General features: G+C 39.0%; 1 protein-coding gene across 1 annotated transcript in view; it reads left to right on the forward strand.

Annotated features, from left to right (window-relative positions):
• Positions 1-456: 456 nt before the first annotated feature.
• The window catches only part of LOC120234270 (TCDD inducible poly(ADP-ribose) polymerase), a 30,241-nt gene continuing 7,808 nt past the window's right edge, over positions 457-22,889 (forward strand). The window contains exons 1-3 of the mRNA XM_039236056.1: positions 457-679; positions 3,913-4,870; positions 21,669-21,837. Of these exons, the coding sequence (XP_039091987.1) occupies positions 3,954-4,870; positions 21,669-21,837 (1,086 nt within the window). The 5' untranslated portion in view covers positions 457-679; positions 3,913-3,953. The remainder of the gene's footprint in view (positions 680-3,912; positions 4,871-21,668; positions 21,838-22,889) is intronic.

The following is a 22,889-nucleotide window of genomic DNA, read 5'->3' on the forward strand; positions in this document are numbered from 1 at the left end:
CAGGGTCCAGTGGCGTCAAGGGCAGGAGGCGTCTTAGGAGGAGGCAAATAAAGCCAACTGTACAGAAACGGCTCGTTCCGTTTCACATCCTCTCTCGGGTTCGGGTTTCCTCGGAACACAGTGACCCTTCAAGTGTCTGCAGTCAGGTAGAGTCAGCCCCACACGGCGCACAGCAGCCTGCTCACAGCGGCGCGCGATCCCCAGCGCGCGTAGATCTGGACCCTCCGGGACCCAGCTGGCCCGCGGAAGGACACGCCCCCTCGCGGGAGCACGCGGCCGCGGCCGGCACACTTCGCGCGCCTCCCTGCCAGAGAGCGCGCACGCGCACGCGGGGCGGGCCTCCTTCCCGGCACCCACTGAGCGCCCGGCCCTCTCACCCCACCCCTCTCCCCCGCTGCCCAAGCTCCGCCTCCGCGACGGGGCAGCGGAGAGGAGGCAACCGGAAGCCACTTTAAAGCAGAGCTCGGGGTGACAGGCGAGCGAGCAGAATCGGGAGTGCGGTCGCGGCTTTCTGCACTCCCGGTGTTGGAATGGCCCGTGCGCTGCTTGTCGCGTCTCCGGCCTGCGACCCTTAGACGCCTAAGCCTTCCCTGCGCGCAGATCCTCCCGCGCGGACGCTGCCAGAGCCGGCTGAGGCGACTCGGCTCCTGCGGTCCGTTCTCTCAGGCTGCGCGATCAGGTAAAGGGCTCCGGGTGGGCTCTGAGGGGCTGACGAGAAACCTTAGCTGGGATGGCGGGCGCCGACGGGGGCTCCGGCTTCGCAGCCTCTCACGGATCTAGGGGTAATTGATAGGTAGACGGTGCCTTTTTCTACCGAATTCACTCGGATCCCGTCAGGACCGCGATAGGAGTGATTTACACTTCTTAATCACTTACGGCCTCGGGCAGGTGTATAAATCTAAGGAAGACACTGAGGGTTTAGTCAGGGTCGCCCCGGCGGCGTCTCCCCAGTCCCACTTGGTCTGGGTGGGCGCGGGGGCGCGTCTATGCGGCCTCCCCCGCCGGGCGGACCCCGAGCGCTCCGAGGCGAAGTGAGGAGAGGCACTTCGCAGATTGAGGGGCAGGGCACGGCAGCTGAGGGGAGCCTTGCGGCACACCCGCGTTCCGGCTGCAGCCCAGAAGTTTGCAGGCTGTTTTCAGATCAACTTTGAAGGCACAGAAGTCCTCGCCTTCCTGCCCGCCGCCCCGAGAAGCGCCGGCCGCCTTTCGCCCCGCGCTTCGCGGCTCGTTTCTGCGAAGTCTCCGAGACCCGCAGGACGATCCTCTCAGGACGGTCGGTTGAGGAGGCGAGGAAGAAACTAAGTGGGGAAGGCGCCGTGAGGGGCTTCTGGGTTGGGGGGAAGCCTGGGTAGGGCCCGTTGGTCGGGGCGAGGCTGGCGGGGAGGGTTTGGGGGCGCTCCGGTGCCTGCCCAGGGGAAGGCGAGGGAGTGCGATGCTTCGGAACGCGCGGAATCGACCGAGCCGGGCGGCGGCTGGGTCGCGCAGCGCGGAGTTGGCGCGGCCCCGGGGGCGGAGCTGCGGAAACCGCCGCGGCCGGCAGGAGGCGTCTCTCGGACCCGGGCTCGGCGTCCGGGTGTCGCGCAGGGGCTGGGGGCGGGGCTGGGGCTGGGGGTGGGGGGCCAGCCCGGAGTTTGCAGCGCGCTGTGTCGGTGCACCGCGCGGCAGGGGGGAGGGGGGAGTGATATCACGAGGTGAGGGGTGGAGCGGTAGGTCGCCTGCGGACTGCAGCCGGCCGCGGGAGGGCCGGAGGAAGTGTCCTTCCAATCTTTATTTTTCTGTCATGCAAACTGATTGAGGAACTAGGTTCTAGTGACTTCCTCACTCCAGCCACTTCAGTTCTCTGCCTCTTCCTCAGTTGTATTTCCGAGTTTGACGGAGGGCAATAACCAGAAAAGTTACCGTGTGCGTACACCTCTATAAATAAAATTGGTTCAGTGTTTTGCCTTGAGTGGATGTGGTAGGAGTGGCGTGTGCGCGCGTGCGTGCGCGCGCGCACGCGAGGGGAAGGCACAGGCGGGTTTAGTGTGGTGGAGAGGGAATACCACAATCTGTGCCAATTGTGCCTTGAGGCGAGAGCACCGAGTGATGAATAATAACGCCTGGCTTGGCCGCTTTCCAGTTGATTTATGTCTTATGTCAAGTCCCTCCTTCGTGAAGCTTTCCCTAACAATGCCAGCTCACCCTGCACTCTTTCTGCGTTTTCCTTTTGTACTTACCGTGTGCACGAACACCTGGTTAGATACAATTGAGCACTAAAAAACAGGTTTGAACTTTCCGGGTCCACCTATATATATGAGGATTTGTACACTACTGCGAACGTATTTTCTCTTCATTATGATTTTCACAGTAACATTTTTCTTTTCTGTAGCTTACTTTGTTGTAAGAATAACAGTATAATAACACATGTAACACAAAATTTGTATTAATCGGATGTCTGTTAATCGGTTAACGGTAGGCTGTTAGTAGGTAAGTTTGGGGGAATCAAAAAGTTATAGATGGATTTTTCCAGGGGTTGGTTCCGTGAACCGTGGCTTTCTCCCGCTCCCACCTTGTTCAAGGGTTAGCTGTACTGTGCTTTATTTTGTTCGAATTTGATCATCATAAATTTTTTATACATAGATTTATGAATCTTTCCAATTAGATTTTAATATTCATTTTTCTGGGGACTAGGTCTTATAATTTTGTTATTGTTAACCTATAAAGGCTAACCGAACTAGGTATTTAACAGGTGATTTTTCTTAAGTAATTCAGTTAAAAAATATTATGGAGCACATACTGTGTGCATTGTGCTAGGCATTGTGTACAGGTCACCTGGGATGAGTATTTGATGAAGCCATGGACCCTTGCATCACTGATCTCTTGTTCTTTTAGTCTGTGGGCCAAGAGAGAAGATTAATTGCTTATCACCAGCTCTTTTCCACCTCCTACAGTGCTAAGTAAAGGAGGAGGAGACCCTATTTGTCATTTTACAGAGTTTTCTTTGCCTTTTACTTTAAGTTGTAGTTTTTTTCAAGGGGTCTGATTCTTTGAAGAGAGCGCCTTTTTGGTTTCAGTAGTTCATTAGGAATCTGACATTTGGGGTGTATGTTTTATATTTTTGCATTATTTTTCTATAATACGCCTTCATTTGCTTTAATAGAAAAAGTCATATATGTGTCATCTGAAGACAAGGAGGCCCTTTCTCAATTAAGAAGTTGTGTGGTTTCTAAAACAGCATATAGTGGTTGCTGCTGATGTAGTTTCTGTTGCTAAACAAGCGACTGGTATTCCTTCACCAATGGTGGTAATGTCTTGGGGATTGTAAAAGCAGATCCTTAACATCCTTCAGGAGTATATTGGAACTGAGAAGAAGTGCAGTTGAGGGCCCCTGTTTCCTGAGTAGATCCTCATGCTTTAAATTCACTCACTATTTAACTTTCAAGTTTATCCTTCATTTGGTAAACTTTTTTTTTCTTTTCTTACAAAGAAACCATTTTTGTCACCTCGTGAGATAGTTGATAAACAAGTGTGAAGAGAACCACAAAAGCAGAGAAGATGCGGTTTCCCTGCTGTCATCAGTTAGCCACACTTATTTCTGCGCCTTAACCCCCAACCCCACCCTAGACTTAAACAGTAAAAACTGATAACACCAGCAGAATTACCAATCATATATTGTCCACAAATACATGTCAAGAGTCTATTGGAAGATACTATCTCTTTACGTTTACCTGCTGTGGGCTTTTAATTAGCCTGGGCTGCTTTGGAACCTTAATTTCTCATTAAAATTTAAAATTGGCCCATAAAGATGAAATACGGTATAAGAGGAGTGACTTCAGGGACTTAGTCACAGACTAAAACAAAACATTTTGATGAATGAATGGGATCCACTTGTTGTCAGCTTGTAAATGATCATCATCTTTCTTTTCCTTGCAGGATTTTTAGACTCTGAGGAGCAATTGGAGCTAATCCACACCATGGAAATGGAAACCACCGAACCTGAGCCAGACTGTGTAGTGCAGCCTCCCTCTCCTCCTGATGATTTTTCATGCCAAATGAGACTCTCTGAGAAGATCACTCCATTGAAGACTTGTTTTAAGAAAAAGGAACAGAAGAGATTGGGAACCGGAACCCTGAGGTCTTTGAGGCCAATTTTAAATACTTTGCTAGAATCTGGCTCACTTGATGGCGTTTTTAGATCTAGAAACCAGAGTGCAGATGAGAGCAGCTTACATGAACCTATAGTGAAAAAACCCCTGGAAATCAATCCGTCATGTCCACCAGCAGAAAACAGTATGTCTGTCCTGATTCCTGATGGGACAAATGTTGGGGGCCAAATACCAGAAGCTCATCCTTCCACTAATACTCCCGAACAAGTGGTTCCAATCCAGGATCACAGCTTTCCACCGGAAGCTATCAGTGGGACGGTGGCAGATTCTACAGCAGGGCACTTCCAGACTGACCTTTTGCACCCCGTTTCAAGTGATGTTCCTGCTAGTCCTGACTGCGTAGACAAAGTCATGGATTACATTCCAGGGGTTTTCCAAGACAACAGTTTTACAATCCAGTACATTTTGGACACCAGTGATAAATTGAGTACCGAGCTCTTTCAGGACAAAAGTGAAGAGGCTTCCCTTGACCTTGTGTTTGAGCTGGTGAACCAGCTACAGTACCACACTCACCAAGAGAATGGAATTGAAATTTGCATGGACTTTTTGCAAGGCACTTGTATTTATGGCAGGGATTGTTTGAAGCACCACACGGTCTTGCCATATCATTGGCAGATCAAGAGGACAACTACTCAAAAGTGGCAGAGTGTATCCACTGATTCCCAGGAGCACTTGGAAAGATTTTACTGTAACCCAGAGAATGATAGAATGAGAATGAAGTATGGGTATGTATTCATAACTACTTTAAAGCTATTGTTAAATCCTATACAGAAGGTCAAGAGGCTAAATGCTTAGTAGGGTGGTTTCTTTCAGTAGTAACCTAACAGGTTTTATTCTTTTTTCTACTGTTACTCTTTTGGCTGTATGCTATCCTGATTTTTCATGTTGGTTTAATGCACAGTACTTACCTAACCAGACTATAAAGGTTTTATGATTTGAACAATCCACATGTCACTCTGTGCAATGCGTGCATGCCAGAGAAGTTGCATATACATTGAATGTTGTGAATCAGATACTGTTTTAATCACACAAAAGAGCTTGCTTTTGAAAGAAAATCCAAGGTTAATCTTAACTATAGGATAGATAATGAATACCAGATTTATCTAATTTTAAAGTTTTGCATGTTGAGTAGCTACTGGTTTTTTAAAGGAAAATAGTATCTTTGGAGATATTTGTGTCCCTCTTTCCATTTTTGAACACTACAGTTTTTCTGTGAGCTTCTTCTCAAACTTCTGAATCACACCCAGACATACTAATTTTTTTTCTCTTTTTAGTTCCGTAAGGCTTTCTGCCTTTAAGTTTATTATTCTATTTATCTTGTAGATAATTTTTTTTTTCAATCCAGGCTATTTTCTCAGACCTGAACAATGAGTTGTAAGGGAAATTTATGTTAATAGTTGTTTATCACTTACATAAAAAACAGTTATCCTCAAGTTTGTGTATGCAAGACATGTATGTAAATAATTCAGTTCTTTTACTGTGGATTCACTGGTAGGGAACTAAAATTTCCACATCTGGATTCTTATTTAATTAAATATAAAAATGAAGAAGGAAATGGTAGTTGCTATGTGTGAAGTTGCTAGTGTAAAAATGACTGCGTAGAGGGGCGCCTGGGTGGCTCAGTCTGTTAAGCGTCCGACTTAGGCTCAGGTCATGACCTCACGGCTTGTGGGTTCGAGCCCCGCATTGGGCTCTGTGCTGACAGCTCAGAGCCTGGAGCCTCTTTCGGATTCTGTGTTTCCCTCTCTCTTTCTCTCTCTCTGCCCCCTCCTCTCTCTCTCACACACACACTCTCTCTCTCTCTTTCAGAAATAAATTTAAAAAACATTAAAAAAAGAATGGTTGTGTAGTAAGCATTAATCTTTACATTTCCAATTTGTTTCTCCTGTGGCATAGGAGTTAATATGTGTGACATTAATGGCTATTTGTCTATGACCAAGAGAAAGGATTAAATTATATGAGGGGGAGAAGAACACATCTGTCCGTATTACCTGACTTGGAAGACAATGAGAGCAACCTGACACCTTCACAGATAATGAATGGTCTGAGACATATAGTAGGCATGACCCATAGAAAGAAAAATATGCTGAGTATCCAAACCCACAAATCCAAGAGAAAACTTTGTCATCTTTGTTCATAGATAAGTTGGGTTATACTAACCCAGGTGTCTAGAGAGCCAGCAATCAAGTGGTGTCAATAAACTAACTATTTTCAAGTTGTTTAATTTCATTAAGTCTTGATGTTAACCTGTGTTCTAACATATGCCAGGGCATTGTTGTATTGTAGAAACCAGGTTTCCGGTTTTTTGTTTTTTAATTTGTTCCCCTTTAGTATTAGGTAAGTGGTTTTCTTTTAATATTGCGTTATTTAAGTTGTATAGTACACCTATCTGTGTGTCTTTTTAGCATCTTAATTATCATGAGACTAGAACTTTGCATCATGTGTTTCAAAAGGGATGCATGGGGGGGGGGCGCCTGGGTGGCTCAGTCGGTTAAGCATCCGACTTCGGCTCAGGTCATGATCTCACAGTTTGTGGGTTCAAGCCCCACGTTAGATCTGTGCTGACAGCTAGCTCAGAGCCTGGAGCCTGCTTCTGATTCTGTGTCTTTCTCTCTCTCTCTCAGAAGTAAATTAAAAAGTTTAAATTATTAATATTGGGTATTCAAGATTCTATCTTGCTTGAGTAAAAAAATTCTTAGATCCTGTAATAAAGCAAAGTACATTTAAGTTTTTTTTAAAGCCAGCATTGGAAGAGAGAAAAATGTTTCCCATTTTATCTTAAAAATCTTTTTTAATAAGGTATTGTCTGAAATCTCTGTTGCCCATGAGCTAGCAATTCTAATTGGTATGTCAAGGGTAATTAATTTTATATACTCTCAAAGCCACTGTAATCCTTCCATCTCCAGATTGCAAAACTGCAGAGCGGTAGCCTCCCACTTCAGTCTTATGAAGCAAATTTCCAGTCTGCTGAGTACTTCAGCATCTTGGTACATTAAGTTTCTATCTGTTTGAATTGGTCAGGAAGAAACTAGCAAGATTATTGTCCAACGCATTACATTCTGTTACCATGAGCAAAGCAAGACAGGTATTTTGATTTCAGAATATCCAAGAACTCTTAGATCAGGTATTTTATTCCCTGGTAAAATTAGTTGGCTGAAGAATTAGACAAAGCTATATAGGCCAAAGGTATACATTGTTGGCTAATTTATAAAGTAGTTGCAGTGAGTGCTTGATTTCCAAATGTGTTTTAATGAAGTAAACTAATATTTATTTGACACTTGAGAGGAAAAGTATGAGTGAATTATTGTAATTACTAATGCTGCTACATTGTTAATACTAATAAGTGGTCCTGCTCTGATAAAAAGTGCAAAAAAGTATTAACAGGTAATTACTAGTAAAGTGAAGTTCTCCATAGACAACAGTAAGACATAGAAGATTGTAGATAGCTAAGTGTCAAAAATTAGGCTTTTGGGAAGTTGACCTGTGGTCATTGCAACCTGGTTTTCCTTGTATTCCAAAGCGATGTTGTGTATCCTGGCAACAAGATGCAGATAACGGCATGTTGAGCCTTGCTGAGAGATTCACAAACAAGCTGGAGCAGCCCAGGTTCACATGGTTACCACATTATTTGGCTAAAGCTATTAATCTCTGTGGTCAGGCCTGTAAAGCTGGTCTATCTGTACAGATTGCACATAACCAGGAAGTGTGTGTTCAGCTGTGTGTATGTCCAAGTCTAGCCTAGCAGTCTTGAGATTCAGAAATAATGAATGGCAGTTGTTTATCCCACTTATTTTCAGCAGTTTATATGACTTGGTAGATCATTATTATATACTATATCCATGATACTTCATTGTAGGTAGGGAACTTGGGAAAAGTTCATAGTTCTGGGTCTCTAGCAGAGACAAAAGTTCAAAGTTTCAAAACTACAGATGAAATTCTTTGTTTTGCAAATGGATTGGATTTAACATCTAACTTAATCCAAATTAGATGTGCAGTATTTATTTTATTCTCAAGAATGAAATTGGAAAGGACGTTGAGCCAGATAAGTTCACAGGTCTCTTCCAACTCTTTAGTCAAGATACTAAAAATTTTAGTGTCTATATACTAAAAACATTTTTAAAAGAGGATTTCAGTAGTAGGTGCTTATTTGGTTTATTATAGTGAAATTATTTTAATTACTCTTTTCCAATTTTGTCTTTATCCCAAATTATGATACAATCCCACTTCACTTTTTCACTCTGCTTTTATATATCTCTAGATGTTCATTGCTGACATCAACTGGAAAGTAGTTGTATGTGTGAACTCCACATATTTAGATACCAAGGCTTCTTTTGCACACGGGATGGGCTTTGGAGAATTTCCAAATTCCAAATACACAGTTAAGAAAACAACATTGAATGTTGTGTTTTCGATTAAGAAAACACAGTCTCTGACAGCTTAGGCACTCATCCTTAGTAAAAAATGATACTAAATGGCAGGACTAAGCAATTTTGAAAGAGCTTTACAAACTGTGTGGAATACTGTTGTGGATAATTGAAATTGTGGAGGATGTGCAAATCTCCCTTTAGCAACTGAGATCACCATTGTTTTTCATTTTATATTCATTTTAAAGTGAGCCAGAATACAGAATAGTCTTCTAGTTACTACTACCCATAAAGGAAAGGCATTCTGCAGAATTTATTTTGGAGGTAGTCTATATGTGAAAATATGACCAGTGATTATTTCTAATTCTGAATTTCCTGAAAGGGGGAGGTTAAGAAGAAAATTGCAAACCCTGACTCCATGGTTAATTTTTCTCGGAGGCCAATGTTGTTGTTTTCCTTTTTTGAAATTAAAGCTTATTGATATGAGAGGGAGTTTTATTAGTTTATGGTTTAAGCCTAGTGTGTTGTTATACTCTTAGTTTTGAGTGATTTTGATTGCTCTTAGTTTTTTGTGTTTGTTTTTCTTTAATCTGTCCGAGGGACAATACCATTAGATGATTTCATGGGAACTCTGTGAAAGAAGACAGAGAAGATTGTATATTAATGATAATAGAGAGCATATGCTGCTATTTTTTATGTGACTTGAAGAGTGGATTATATAAAGTAGAGCAAGCTCCTGACTGAACTATACTGGAATAGTTAAATTAGCCAAGTTAGCTTTGGCCTGCACAGCTGTGATGATATAGGAACTAACTCATTATGTGTTATTGATAACACTGGAGAGAGGAGAACAGCTGAAACTTACTATGCCTTGTGACTTTTTGGTATTTCTTGAATATACACAGCTGGATGAGTTTGAATTTATTTTAAAAATTCCTGCCTAAGAGAAAGAGAGAGCTCCATAAGCAAGAACTGTGTTTGAAGTGACTTTCAAAATGTGTGCCTTCTGCTTTAGGATAAAGCAATCCAATGAATTATTTTTTGTACCTCTTTATGCTCTATTTACATATGAAATATAACTAATTGGCTTCTGTCTGTACTAATCCAGAGAAGTTACTGGGTCTGTGTAGAGCTATCATGGGAATCAATAGCAATCATCCATTTATTTCCTTTCTGGTTTTTTGTCAATAAGCAGATTAGACTTTTTGAAGCAGCTGTCACCTGGCTTCAGGTTGGGGTCAGTCTGTTCCTGAAGTATTTATGGTAATGAAAATGAACCTTGCTAAAGTCAAAGATGTATAACTTTCAAATCAGACATTTGAAGAAAATAGCTTATAAGGTTATCTGGCATGAGACAATATGCATTTTCTTGAATTGACTCTAAAGCTTTTTTAATTTTTATTTTAAATACGTGGGAAAAAATAATGCTTCATTCAACATTTAAAACTTCATTCTGCGTATGTGGACATGCAGAAGCTGCAATTTGATTAACTCTGCTATGTTCCTGTAAATCTCTTTCTTACTTTTACAGTAAAATTTCTAGATTCTGGATCTGCATTCTACTATAGAGCAAGTAAATTCTTAAATTTTATCTGTGTATCTCTGATCTAAGTGATCCTTAGTTTTATATTGGACTTGGGGGCTCTTTCTAAAGGGTGAAACAGGGTGAGCCCATATATAACTTAGCTACTCAAGAAATGCTACTAAAATCCAGCCATTTGAGATTATGACTGTTTTTCTATGACTTCTTTTATTTCTTACCCTTTGATTTGAGACCACCAGATTCCACCTCCTTTATCTGATTGTAATAATTTTGATCATACTTAAGTTAGGACCTGAGGTCCTCTTAACCTAGATCAGTAACCTTTAATAATTACTAGTGTCCTGTTTGAGAGTTGCATTTGCCTTTTTGTGGAAGAAAAACTTAGGTACTTAACGTATATTTTTTCAGAGGAAAAAACATATTTTGAGCTGTAAGATGATTCTTGATTATTCTGGCACAGTTCTATAAGGCTGGTTTTGGTAACTGGATACTGTTGTTTTCCAAGAAATTCCCTTCATAAAAGCAGAATTTCTTTTTTAAAATCTATCTGGGAGTTTTAAACTAAAGTGAAGTGAATAGGAGTGATTTTGTATCTTGAAGACACCAGAGTGCTGAGGGTTGAGCCATGTTCTGTTTCATTCGGAGTTTGACATTTTTAGGTAGTAGCTTAAGATCTTGGGTTGAACTGAACTTTGTGACACCATAAACACAAACTGTATAAAGGAATAAAATACCTCTAAAGTTTACCATTTCTCGGAGCAAACAAGTACATTTTAGATATGAGGAACTTATTTAACAAAATCATATTTTTTAATATTTATGTTATGTATGGTATTGCTTTCTAGAGTCTAGAAATTATTATGCACAAACTTGCTTCAGTTTAAAATCCCTGTAAATGTTAAACCAATCCAGTCCAGTCCCTAACACATGAACTAAAAACCTTAAAATTCTAATAAAAATTCCTTGTTAATAGGGGAATTTGAAATTTAAGTGGGTAAGTTCTGAAATACAGTCTGAGATCTGTGGAAAAAAAGGATTTTATATAAAATAAATTCCTTTTAGTCAACTTGGTAGTTTATAAAAGTTTGTATTTGATTTGTATAAAATTACAGTATTGCAGTCTTGTGCTAACTATAACCAATTCTGTGGCCACTAAATTAAATTTTAGAAGTTGATGATATTAATAAACCTCTAATCCTGAAACTTACAATTTTCCTTACTGACCTAACCTATCGCTGACCTAACCTGTTGCTAAGACAAACGTAGAAGGGAGTTAACTAAGCATTTCTATTTGCTGTGTCCACACGACAAAATGTGTCTGTCTCCTTGATCTTTCTCTCTCCTATGTGCTGTTTACTTACTGGTAACACCCACTTCGCCAGTAAAGAACCTTTGCATGGTCATCACAATGAGAGGGTAAGCTCTGATGACAGTGAGAATGCTAATGACTGTTCCCTTTCACATTCCACAGAAACCAGTGATTTGCCAGTATGTGTGCCTCACAATGTGTCAGGAGTGTATTAGAATCTCCCATGACTAAGTTATTTGAGGAAGAGTTCAGGAAATTTGTATTTTTTATGTAAATGGATGTCCTTTATCTGGGCACTATTGCTTCTGGATATAAGAAAAGGTTTGTGAATAGTCTTACGTGAAAATAGCACTTCTCATATGACTGGAAAATGTTTAGGCCATACTTACAGGAGTTTCTTTTTGTTATGTTAGGGTTTTTTTTTTTTTTTTCTTTTTGGATTAAGAGATTTTAAAATTGCCTCTTCTCATTTGATACATAGTCATAGAGTTTGGGTGACCTCTTTGCTTCAAATTTTTACCAGCACTGAATAGTCAGGGGAAGAAGGGCAGGATTAGGGGCCCAAGGGTGATTCTGCTTGTAGTAGTGTGTGTGCTTTCAGAATTTTGCCTGCACCCTGTGATCGTCACAGCTCCTGCAGCTGATCAGGGCGTGGAGAGGGCAAATGGTACAAAATACTCTAAATAATTTCCTGTTGTGGTTGGTCTTTGGTTTCTGACTGTCACCTGGCTTCGCTCTTTCATTTCCAGACATTGAGAGAATAAAAATAAACGCAGGAGAAATACTAGATTTGCTTTCTGAAGTAATAAAAGAAAGACATCCTTGAATGGGGGTAGAATATGTGAAACAGAAGGAACTTGGCTTACTTTCTGACGTTTCAATTGTCCAAATGGTGCCACACATTAAAAAATAATTTAGGATGTCTGTATTGAAAAAATTAGATCTATCAGAGCAACTTGGTTTTGTAGAATCCCTCTCCGCTTGAAAGAGTTACTGATTGAAGATCCGTTTGAAAGGTTTTGTGATCATAGTTTATGAAGACAATTAAAAAAAGTATCTCTTAATAGGTTTTCTATAGGAAGTCTTTTGTTTTTTTTTTCTTTGAGAAATTTGCTTTTAAAAAACTCAGGAAGTGATGAATTCTCTGTTTGGTTAGTTTGCATACATTTAAATCTCTAGTCTTGAGAGAGCTTATTATTTCCTCTCTGTGTTCTCATAATAAGCCATCAAAGTGTGTATTTTTAATTTGCTCATTTATCGGTTAGTTTATCTGCACTAACTAGGAAAAAAAGACAAGGCTAACTTAATTAATTCTGAGTAAAAATGTTTTTTTAAGAGTTTGTGATTTAAAAATCAACCTATAAATAAATTAAGATAATAGATTGTATCTTACTGGTGGTTATTAGAGGATATATTTTATGATAATTATAGTTAGTATTCATTTACATGTAAATGAGTTCTGAATTGTTAGAGGTTATTTGAAAGCAATTTTAAAGCAGTATTAGCATTTATATACAATTGATTTTGTAATTAAATAGAAAAGTTATGTAAACAAATATATTTCAGCCCTGTTTCAGGTAAGATAGAGGTAAAATAGAAACTTCACTGTTTTAAAAATATTTCACTTAACAAATGGGATATTTACTCATCATAAAAAGCTGTAACTCGGTAATTTAAGGCAGTATAAGATATGATAAACATTTAAAAAAATCTATTATGTGCTTTTTATGCCACCTGTTCTTATAGAAATTAAGTTTCACTTCCTCTTCAGGCCATGGTTGACAAGTATTTCTCACATAAGTTACCTTCTAGGAGCCTCAGGACATGTGACTGAACTTGGATAAAAGTTAAAGCTGTATGACATTTCTGATGTCTTCAGAGTGCAAAATTTAATCCCATGCTTCTGTAAATAGATAGCAGTGAGATCTTATGAGCTCATAAGTGTAATTTTTATTTATGAAAGATTTTATGTGGCTTATCCACATCTTAGAAAGTTCTTCTGTGTTCTTTTCTCTGATCTTTTGTAATAAAAACAAACAAGCAAAAAGCTTAATTTAACAAAACTTAGCAAGTTCTTTTCCTCAAGTGAATTTATAATTTGCTTTTAGTCATTGTATAGGGCACAGGGTGTGTGGTATTTTTTAAGGGTTTAGGAAACACTTAGGTGTACTCAAATGCATCTTAGTACAAAGGCTTTTGAGAATAAACTGTGTTATGTGTTTGTTTAGTTACCCACATCCTTTTGGAGAATATAGAATTTTGAAAGCTTAAAAACAGTATTCTTTCATGTAGGAAATCTACTTGTCTTCCTTTTCTTTCCCCTCTTAACTTCTCATTTTTATTTCACTGTGTTCACTTCTAGAATGACTTTAAGACCATACTTAGATGTCTAACAATTTGTAAATCAGACATGTGGTTTAGTACAGAGATCATTGTTTCTAGACAGCATCCACTCACTAATTTGCTGCCTTCTTATTCACCTGTTTACAAGATGACCTAACAAGGGAGCAGCACATACAGTCAGGATTTTGCTTTATAATGACCACTTTTTAAAAATTTTTTTAAATGTTTTTTATTTATTTCTGAGAGAGAGAGAGAGAGAGAGAGAGGCAGCATGAGCAGGAGAGGATCAGAGGGAGAAGTAGATACAGAATCTGAAACAGGCTCCAGGCTCTGAGCTGGCTGTCAGCACAGAGCCTATGCGGGGCTCGAACCCACGAACTGTGAGATCATGACCTGAGCCCAAGTCGGATGCTTAACCTACTGAGCCACCCAGGTGCCCCGCTGGTCACCTTTTTTAGAATTGATTCTCAGAAACTCACTATATCTTTTTTCTTTAATTTTTTTTTTTAACATTTATTTATTTTTGAGAGAGAGAGAGAGAGAGAGAGAGACAGCATACCAGTAGGGAGGGGGACACAGAATCAAAAGCAGGTTCCAGGCTCTGAGCTGTCAGCATAGAGCCCAATGCGGGACTTGAACTCAAGATCCGTGAGATCATGACCTGAGCCAAAGTAGGACACTTAACCAACGGAGCCACCCAGGCGCCCCCAGAAACATATTGTATTTTAAAGTGAGGATATTTTTACCTACCCCACAATCATTTGTGGTACTTAGAACCATAAGATAAATCCATGATCCAAGTTTGATGTTAATTGTTTTATGGAGTAAGCTAAGCCTCAGCAATCCTGTCTTGATGAGGTGAGGGTCTCCTTAGAAGTAGATAGATTGAATTGTCAACATTTGATTCTTAGGCTGCCCATAGCTACTGTGGGTCATGTACATCATAATATAAACTTCCAATTTTGATTTGTAGGTATGTCTATGTCTGTAGCTACTCCTAGATACAAAGGGGGAAAGTCCAGTTGTTACCAAGACCCATGTTATAGTGTAGAAGTTAAATATATAATTCTAACCTCTGATAAATATTGAAAGATGTTGCTTTGTATGTAAGCATTTATGGATAATTTTTATTGCCTCAGTAACTCTGTGTTATTTATCTGAATCAGTGTTAACAAAAATCTTAATTAGTAACAGAATAAATGTTAGTTTACTATGTTTCTGAAGCATAAAGTTAGAATACATAGTCCTCTGAAGTTTAAGAACTACACCACTATCACATAATATGTTGGTATCATATATGCCATGGCTTTGATTCTCATCACCTTGTAACATATTTGAAGGGATATATAAACTGCTAGATATTCCAGCATTGGTAAAAGAGTCCTGGAAACATCAAAGCCAGGTATCAAAAGCCAGCTATATTTTGTGTGCCTGTGAAATTTCTTTAGCAGTGGCAAACATATACCATCTGTCATGCCTGTCTCAAGTCTGTAGCAGAAGAACCTAAATACTCTTCACACTTCATTTGATCTGTATCCTTCTGTTGTTATGACCCTCAGTTTTAGGAGAAATTTTCACTCTACATCATAGTAATAACATTAGAGGACCTATTAATTGTGTCTAGTTAGCTGATTAGGGCAAGTGTTAGTTTGGGATCATAGGTTTATCCTTGTAGAAACCAGTTATCTCTTGGAGGATGGAAGCCAAGTTTTGGAAATATAACCCATCTGATTAAAACTGTACTGAGTAGGCCCAGAAAACTCCTATTTAATTGAGTTTTACTAAATCTGAGTTCTATATTTTGTTTACATCATCTTCCCACTTAAATGTGTTATACCTCCTGCAATTCCTGTCTCACGTAGTGGCACCTTATCCTTATGTCATCTAGATGAGAAACGTGGGGCACATCCTAGACTCTACATTCCCTTCAGCCTCATGTAATCCTCTTTTATGCAGTTAGATTCTACCTCTCAAATCATCCCTTTTGTTGCCTCCTTAGTTCTCAATCATCATTTATCTCATGTGCAGTTCTACTAGTTAACAGATGGTTAAGCATAGAATAGGAAATAATAATAAACATGTTAATAAGTATTTAGAGAGTATTAGTCTCCACCCTTCCCCCTCACCATTCCCCACCCTCCCCTACCAAAGATAAACATATCAGTCCTTCATACCACCACTGTTGCAGTGGTTTTTTAAAAGGCAAGTCTCAACTTTGTTAAAAATCCACCAGTGATTCCTACTGCCCACAGAATCAAGTCCTGACCTCTTAACCCAGTATACAAAGCACTTCATTATCTAGCCCCAGCCAACCTATCCAGTCCAGTGTTATCTCTTATCACCCCCCTCACACACTCATAAACCCTGACCTCCCACATGAACTGTATGTACTGCACGCTCTTGGGTCCCTCGTGCCTTGTTTGGTTGGCTTCTACACATGTCAGTCACTCTGCATGTGATGTCTTGCCGCCCATTGTCTTGCTTGATGGCCAGCCAGACATGGCTTTCATTTCATCTACTCTAGAATACCTCCCATGATCACCTTTCCTGACCTTTTTTCTAGCAGAGGTAGGCCCTCTGCTTCTGAATTGTTCCCAGAGCACCCGGTGCCACACCACACACTGTTCAGTGGTACAGTGGCTTTGCTTGTATCTCTCTTTACTGACACTGACCTTTTTTCATCTTATCCCCAGCACATACCCCAGTACTTAATGTGTCTACTTAGGATGCTTTTGTCACATTTCTTTCTTGGTTTCAAACAACTTATAGAGAAATTATCTGAAATGGTTATATTCTTTACTGAGAATTATAATCTCTACTGAGCTCCCAAATGCATAATCCCAAGAACTATTTATCTAACAAACAGCATGTTCTTACTAATTTCTATTTTGTTCAGGAACTTTTTAAAAGTTTGGTTTTTATTACAGCTCTATCACTTATATCCTAGGTCCTGTTTACTTTTTTTTTTTGTATTTGAAATATACATAGAAGAATATACATTGTGGGACATTCTGACTTAGTGTAGGTGTTGATGCTCTTTATATAGATAACAAATATTGGGGAATGTTTTCTTAATTGGTATGTCATGGTATTTGTTGAGTAGGAGGAAAACCATTTTATAAAGCATCTAAATTATGAGAATGGGTGTTCTTTTCAGAATTTTAAATTAGTTTTGTATCTGGATTCTTACATTGATATGTGTGATGTGTTTGTTGGTGAAGCATGTGGAAACAGAATTGTTAATATTTCAGCAGTTCAAGTTCATTCTTCCCTTTGTAGCAAAAATCATCCATCTTTTTACAAGATTTTTGTTTCTGATTCATTAGATAGGGTTATATCTTGGGTTAAGTCAGTACTGATTGATTTAGCCACATGATGTATTTAGCCAAATGTAAATCCTGCATAGTGGCTATCTCAGACTTTTCTGGCTGTCCCTCAGTGGGGATGTCCTTAGGCCAGATAGGGTTTTCAACTACCAGATTATTGCACTCTGCTTTTACAAAGCCTCAGTATACCTCTGAATCTCTAGCATTGTTTCTCTTGCTCAGTCTTCACACATCTTATATTTACTGCTTTGACCCTTTATCACTGTCGGCTCCATACTCGAAATTTGCACTCTTATTTGACTCTCTTGAGACTCTGGGCTTACTTCCTCAGTTCATGACCTGACATCTCTCACGCTGCCTATTATATCCTGGTTCACATTCCCTCCTCTGTTATGTGTCCCTGTTTGAAAGATTTCCATTTCCAGCTATTTGTACTGCTCCTGTCCTTCCCTGTCCCCGCTCTTCTTCCAAAAGGCAAAGTGCTTGAAGAACTCTTTCCTTATTCTTCCACACAACGCTTTGCTTACTGGCATTATTTCCTATTTAAACTGTTCCTAAAATTCTTTCTCTACCAGAAAGCTATCTTGGATTGGTGTAGTAAAGCCTCTTAATTTTTCCTGATCTTTTTCCATTCCTGAGCACCGGTAACCACCTTATGTCCCATAATAAATGCTGCCATTCCTGGACACAAGTAACCTCCTCTCCTACAATGCTGCATGCCTACTCTTTGTCCTCTCATTGCCAGGATATATTTGCCACTATTAAGTTTAGATAGGCAGATGTACCGACTCTTTGGTTTTATGTTTTGTTAGTTATTTCTCTCTTGAAGCCCCTGGAAGCCAGGAACTACATCTGTTTAATTCTTTGTGTATTGCCTAATACAGCCCACCATCACTATTATCACATATACATGACTCATAACTGCTTTCTTATAATAGGAAACAATGGTTTGATAAGGAAAAGTGGTGTATGTTGAAAATTTGGCATCTGTACTACATGCATTTTCTACTGATGCAGATGGAAGAGAAAAGAAACTCTTGGCTTTGGATTTTTTAAGCATTCCCTGTTTAAGGGAGAGCAGGTGGTAAAATTAATCTTATAAAAAGATAATTTAATGTTTTTCAAATTTGTTGTTTTGTCTCTGCAAAGTCTAGAAAAGCATATTGAAAATCAAATAGAGCTAAAACAGTACTTTGATACATCAATCCAAAGAACAGTTGATTGTAGTAAATTAGGATTTGTCATAGAATTTTCATAATGCCCAGTGGACTGAAATGCACAAAGGATGTGGCAAAGGCTGCAGTTTTAGATGTCTTTCTCATGCAAATCATTATCTATGAAGTCTTAATAATACAAGCTTAAACAGAAATTGCTAGAATGATGTCCAGAATAAAATCTGGTACTTGAACAGCAAAAAGCATTGGCTGTTTATAATGCATATTAACATAATAACTGCTGTTCTGAGAATTCCTTTTTTTTTTTTAAGTTTATTTATTTATTTTGAGAGAGAGAGAGAGAGAGAGCGTAAGCTAGGGAGGTGCAGATGAAGAGGGAGAGAGAATCACAAGTAGACTCGCACTCAGTGCAGAGCCAGACATGGAGTTCTGTCCCACAACCCTGAGATCATGACCTGAGCGGAAATCAGGAGTTGGATGCTTAACTGGCTGAGCTACCCAGGTGCCCTATTCTAAGAATTTCTTAATTTTTTTAATGTTTTCTATTTATTTTTGAGAGTCAGAGACAGTGCAAGCAGGGGAGGGTCAGAGAGAGGAAGATACAGAATCTGAAGACAGGCTCCAGGCTCTGAGCTAGCTGTCAGCACAGAGCCCAACACGGAGCTCAAACTCAAAGAACCGTGAGATTATGACCTGAGCCCAAGTCGGATGCTTAACCGCCTGAGCCACCCAGGCGCCACTAAGAATTCCTTAGAACACTGAGGATTTAACACTTAATTGGAAACAGTTACTAGAAGATAAACTTACAGTGGGGAAAATCTGTTTATATACTAGAAACTATGTTAAGAGGGGGAAACAGGTTATTCTCTCTCTCCTCAGTGATATCAGACTCTCCAAAAATTAAGTGAAAATTGTTTAAAACAAGTTGATGTGAAGTTTGATTTAGGTATAAGAGTTCCAGTTTTCAGTGTTTCCTCTTCTTCTTTTTCTTTCTTTTTTTTTTTTTTTAAAGAATTTTCCTGGGGCGCCTGGGTGGCTCAGTCGGTTAAGCATCCGACTTCGGCTCAGGTCATGATCTCACGGTTCTTGGGTTCGAGCCCTGCGTCAGGCTCTGTGCTGACAGCCAGCTCAGAGCCTGGATCCTTTTTCAGATTCTGTGTCTCCCTCTCTCTCTGACCCTCCCCTGCTCATGCTGTCTCTCAGAAATAAATTAAAACATTAAAAAAATTTTTTTCCAGAAATAAATCATTTTAAACAAAGAAGTGTCCAAATGTAATTTTAAATTATATTTTATTGTTTTATTCCCATTTCACACTTAATGAAAAATATGTGTTCCTCTCCTCAAAATAAATAAATAAATAAATAAATAAATAAAAATATATATATATATATAACCCTTTAAGATCATATCCTACTATTTAGTTCTTTCTTTCTTTCACTTCCTTTCTGTCTTTCTGTCTTTCCTCATTCTAAGCAGGAAATTAGGGTTTGGGGAAGTTTTAAAGGAGCATACTGCCTTTTACAAGTTATGTGCTTCATAGTACCATTAATTGGTATATATGACTTAGGTTTTTTTTGTTTTATTTTCAAATAGAACCTATTTCAAAAATTATGAACATTAGGATGGAGGATGGGAAATAGATTTTCTTGCCCTGACATTTGCCAGGAGTGTAATAGAGGGATGTTATTAGGTATTCATGAAAAAAAGGGAGAGCGCTGTCATAGGTTTGGAAGGGTGCTTTATAGCCCTCATCATGGTACTTCAGTATTTACCTTAGCATATGAAAGGGACTGAGGAGTGGCCGAAATAAGTAAATTGTTGAGCTTTGTGTAACCAAGTTTTTTTCAAACATTTCACCACAGAATGCATTTTATGGAGAATACCCATTCACAGTCCTTGAAACAAGGGTTCCAAGAGCAGAATTTGTAAAGTGTTGTATTAACCAACAAAACCCATAGGTCAGAATTAATACCATTTTCAAAATCCTAATTTATGGCAAGGAAATTAGTTAATTATTGGGAATATTTGTTCAAATACCTGGATTTCATGGGAACCAGTCATTGGGAGTGCCACTGGATCTGGACTATCCTGTGTATTAGAGACATCCATTTAGAAATAAATCTGTTGTGGAAAGGGTGGAAAAATGAAGGAATGTGTTTGGACACTTAGTCACTCTGCTGATACCTATGATGTTACTTTATGATATACTTTATTTTTCATGCTTTCTTAGGAACAATTTTAAACATACACAAAATGAACAGTACAATGAATATTTTTCTGGTTACTTAAAATAGTTCATTATTTTTAATGAAGTTTCATTAAAAAAGAAAGAGGTTTTAATGGGACCACCCATTATAATTCTTAAATGATTTTGATTCATAGAGTGAGATTTTCTCCTTATAGTATTGAGATATTTATAAAGTGCTGATTCAGCAGCAGCAGACCAGATAACAAAATTACAAAAATATTCTCAGGGCGCCTGGGTGGCTCAGTTGGTTAAGCGTCCGGCTTCAGCTCGGGTCATAATCTTACAGTCTGAATTGAAGCTCAGCATCAGGCTCTGTGCTGTCAGCTCAGAGCCTGGAGCTTGCTTCAGATTCTGTGTCTCCCTCTCTCTCTGCCCCTTCCCCATTCATGCTCTGTCTCTGTCTCAAAAATGAATAAATGTTAAAAAATTTTTAAATTACAAAAATATTCTCATAACTAAACAATAATAATCCCAACTGTTTTTCTCTTCATGTTTTACAAACTTTTCTTTTTCCCCTCTCACAGGATAAAGGATAGTATTGATATTGGATAGAATAGCAATACTGGTCTCATCTGGGGTCTTTTTATATTTTCCTTTTTTTAAGTTTTATTTGTTTATTTTGAGAGAAAGCGCACACAAGTGGGGGAGGGGCAAAGAGAGAGGGAGAGAAAGAGAATCTCAAACAGGCTCTGCACTGTCAGCCTAAACTATGAGATCATGACTTGAGCCAAATCAAGAGTTGGACGCTTAACCAACTGAGCCACCCAGGCACCCCTTTCCTGTCTTTCATCAGGCAATATTATATATTCCGGTATTGACTTAGGTAAACTGATGCCTCTGAAAAAAGGGCAAGCTTCGACAGAAGTCTCTTGTTTCTCTTCCTGCTTTTATGTCAGCTTCATCTTAAAACTGACTGCCTGATTGGCTGAGACTAGGGTTTAGTTCATCCCACTGTAGGGAGGGTGGGATTATGTTGATTGGTTTAGGTCAGTGACTGTGGGATAGCATCAGTCCTTCCATAACTCCATGGCCTGGAACTTTTGGTCTTGTTAAGAGAAAACACGTAGGAAATGGGGAAACCAGTAATGTCCTTTTAATCCAAATAAGACAAGTTTTGAAAATTCTACATATTTTTGATGTCTGATGAGATGTTTAGATATTTCTATTTTGCCAATCTATTAACAGTTCTTTTTTGGGGGGGGGGATCTTTTTAGAGGACAAGAATTTTGGGCAGATTTGAATGCCATGAATGTGTATGAAACAACTGAATTTGACCAACTACGAAGGCTGTCCACACCACCCTCTAGCAATGTAAATTCTATTTATCACACGGTCTGGAAGTTCTTCTGTAGGGACCACTTTGGATGGAGAGAGTATCCTGAGGTATTTATAGGTTCTTTTTCCAAAAAGTACATTTAAATTTTTTTTTGGTTTTCACTGTCCTTTCTTTCTTCCTTTACAACAGTGACTAGACAGAACAACAAATCAAAGAACTTATTAATGTAAAATTGAGACTTATTGATAAAAGTAACCTTATTCTTTCTTGCTTTTTTTGAAGATGTATTTCTTTCCATTAATCTTCTGGAATACATAATTACAAACCACTGTTATTAGAGAGGTAAAATGTTTTCCCCAATATCTTATACTATAGAGACCAAGTATTTACATTAATAAGTACTCAAATTCAGTGCCCCTTTGGCCTAATTTTAATGAGATGAGCACTGGTGTAAGTCTGGCTATTTCTAGCTCCAGGGCTCGTGGTCATTGGATCCTGTGTTACACTTAGCATTTCGGAAGTCTGACGGGAAACCAGCACTCTTAAGCCCCTATAAGAAATACTTGACAATGTTTATTGAGCTGTGGTCAGGCAAATCAGTCATTTAAAATTCTGGCATGTGCATCCTTAGTCTGAGATGGTAAGAATAGCTCATCAATCACAAAGTAAGCTTTTCAAAATGATGATGGGTTTGCTTTGCCTCTGAATGAGAATTCTGAGTCCATTTTAAAATGATGAAATGGACTTCAGAGATTAATTTCATATTCCAAAGATCTGACTTCTTTAACTTGATTAAATTCATTTCCAGCATTACAAAAAGGGAGAACTGACTTCTTTACCCTTAATTTTTTTAAGGCAATAACAAAAGAAAACGACCTAATATGTTAATTACTTAATAATACACAATGGAATTAAAATTTCTGAGACTCTTTTAAGCAATCACTAGTATCTAATACCTTCCATGGAAAATAAGAGGCTCTTTAAAATGTATTCTCAGAATACTTGGGCTGTCCCTCTGTTTTTCTTCTGAAAGATTTCTTGGGGTTAGAACTTAACTACTTTATTTGAACTGTATACACTATCATCTTTAATTCTCTTCTGAAAATTCCCATAAGAAATACAAACAAAAAAAAATCTCTAGGACTTTGTTAAGGCCTCA

Source organism: Hyaena hyaena, unplaced genomic scaffold (assembly GCF_003009895.1).
Source record: "Hyaena hyaena isolate Hyena2069 unplaced genomic scaffold, ASM300989v1 scaffold_105, whole genome shotgun sequence".
Classification (NCBI taxonomy): Eukaryota; Metazoa; Chordata; class Mammalia; order Carnivora; family Hyaenidae; genus Hyaena; species Hyaena hyaena.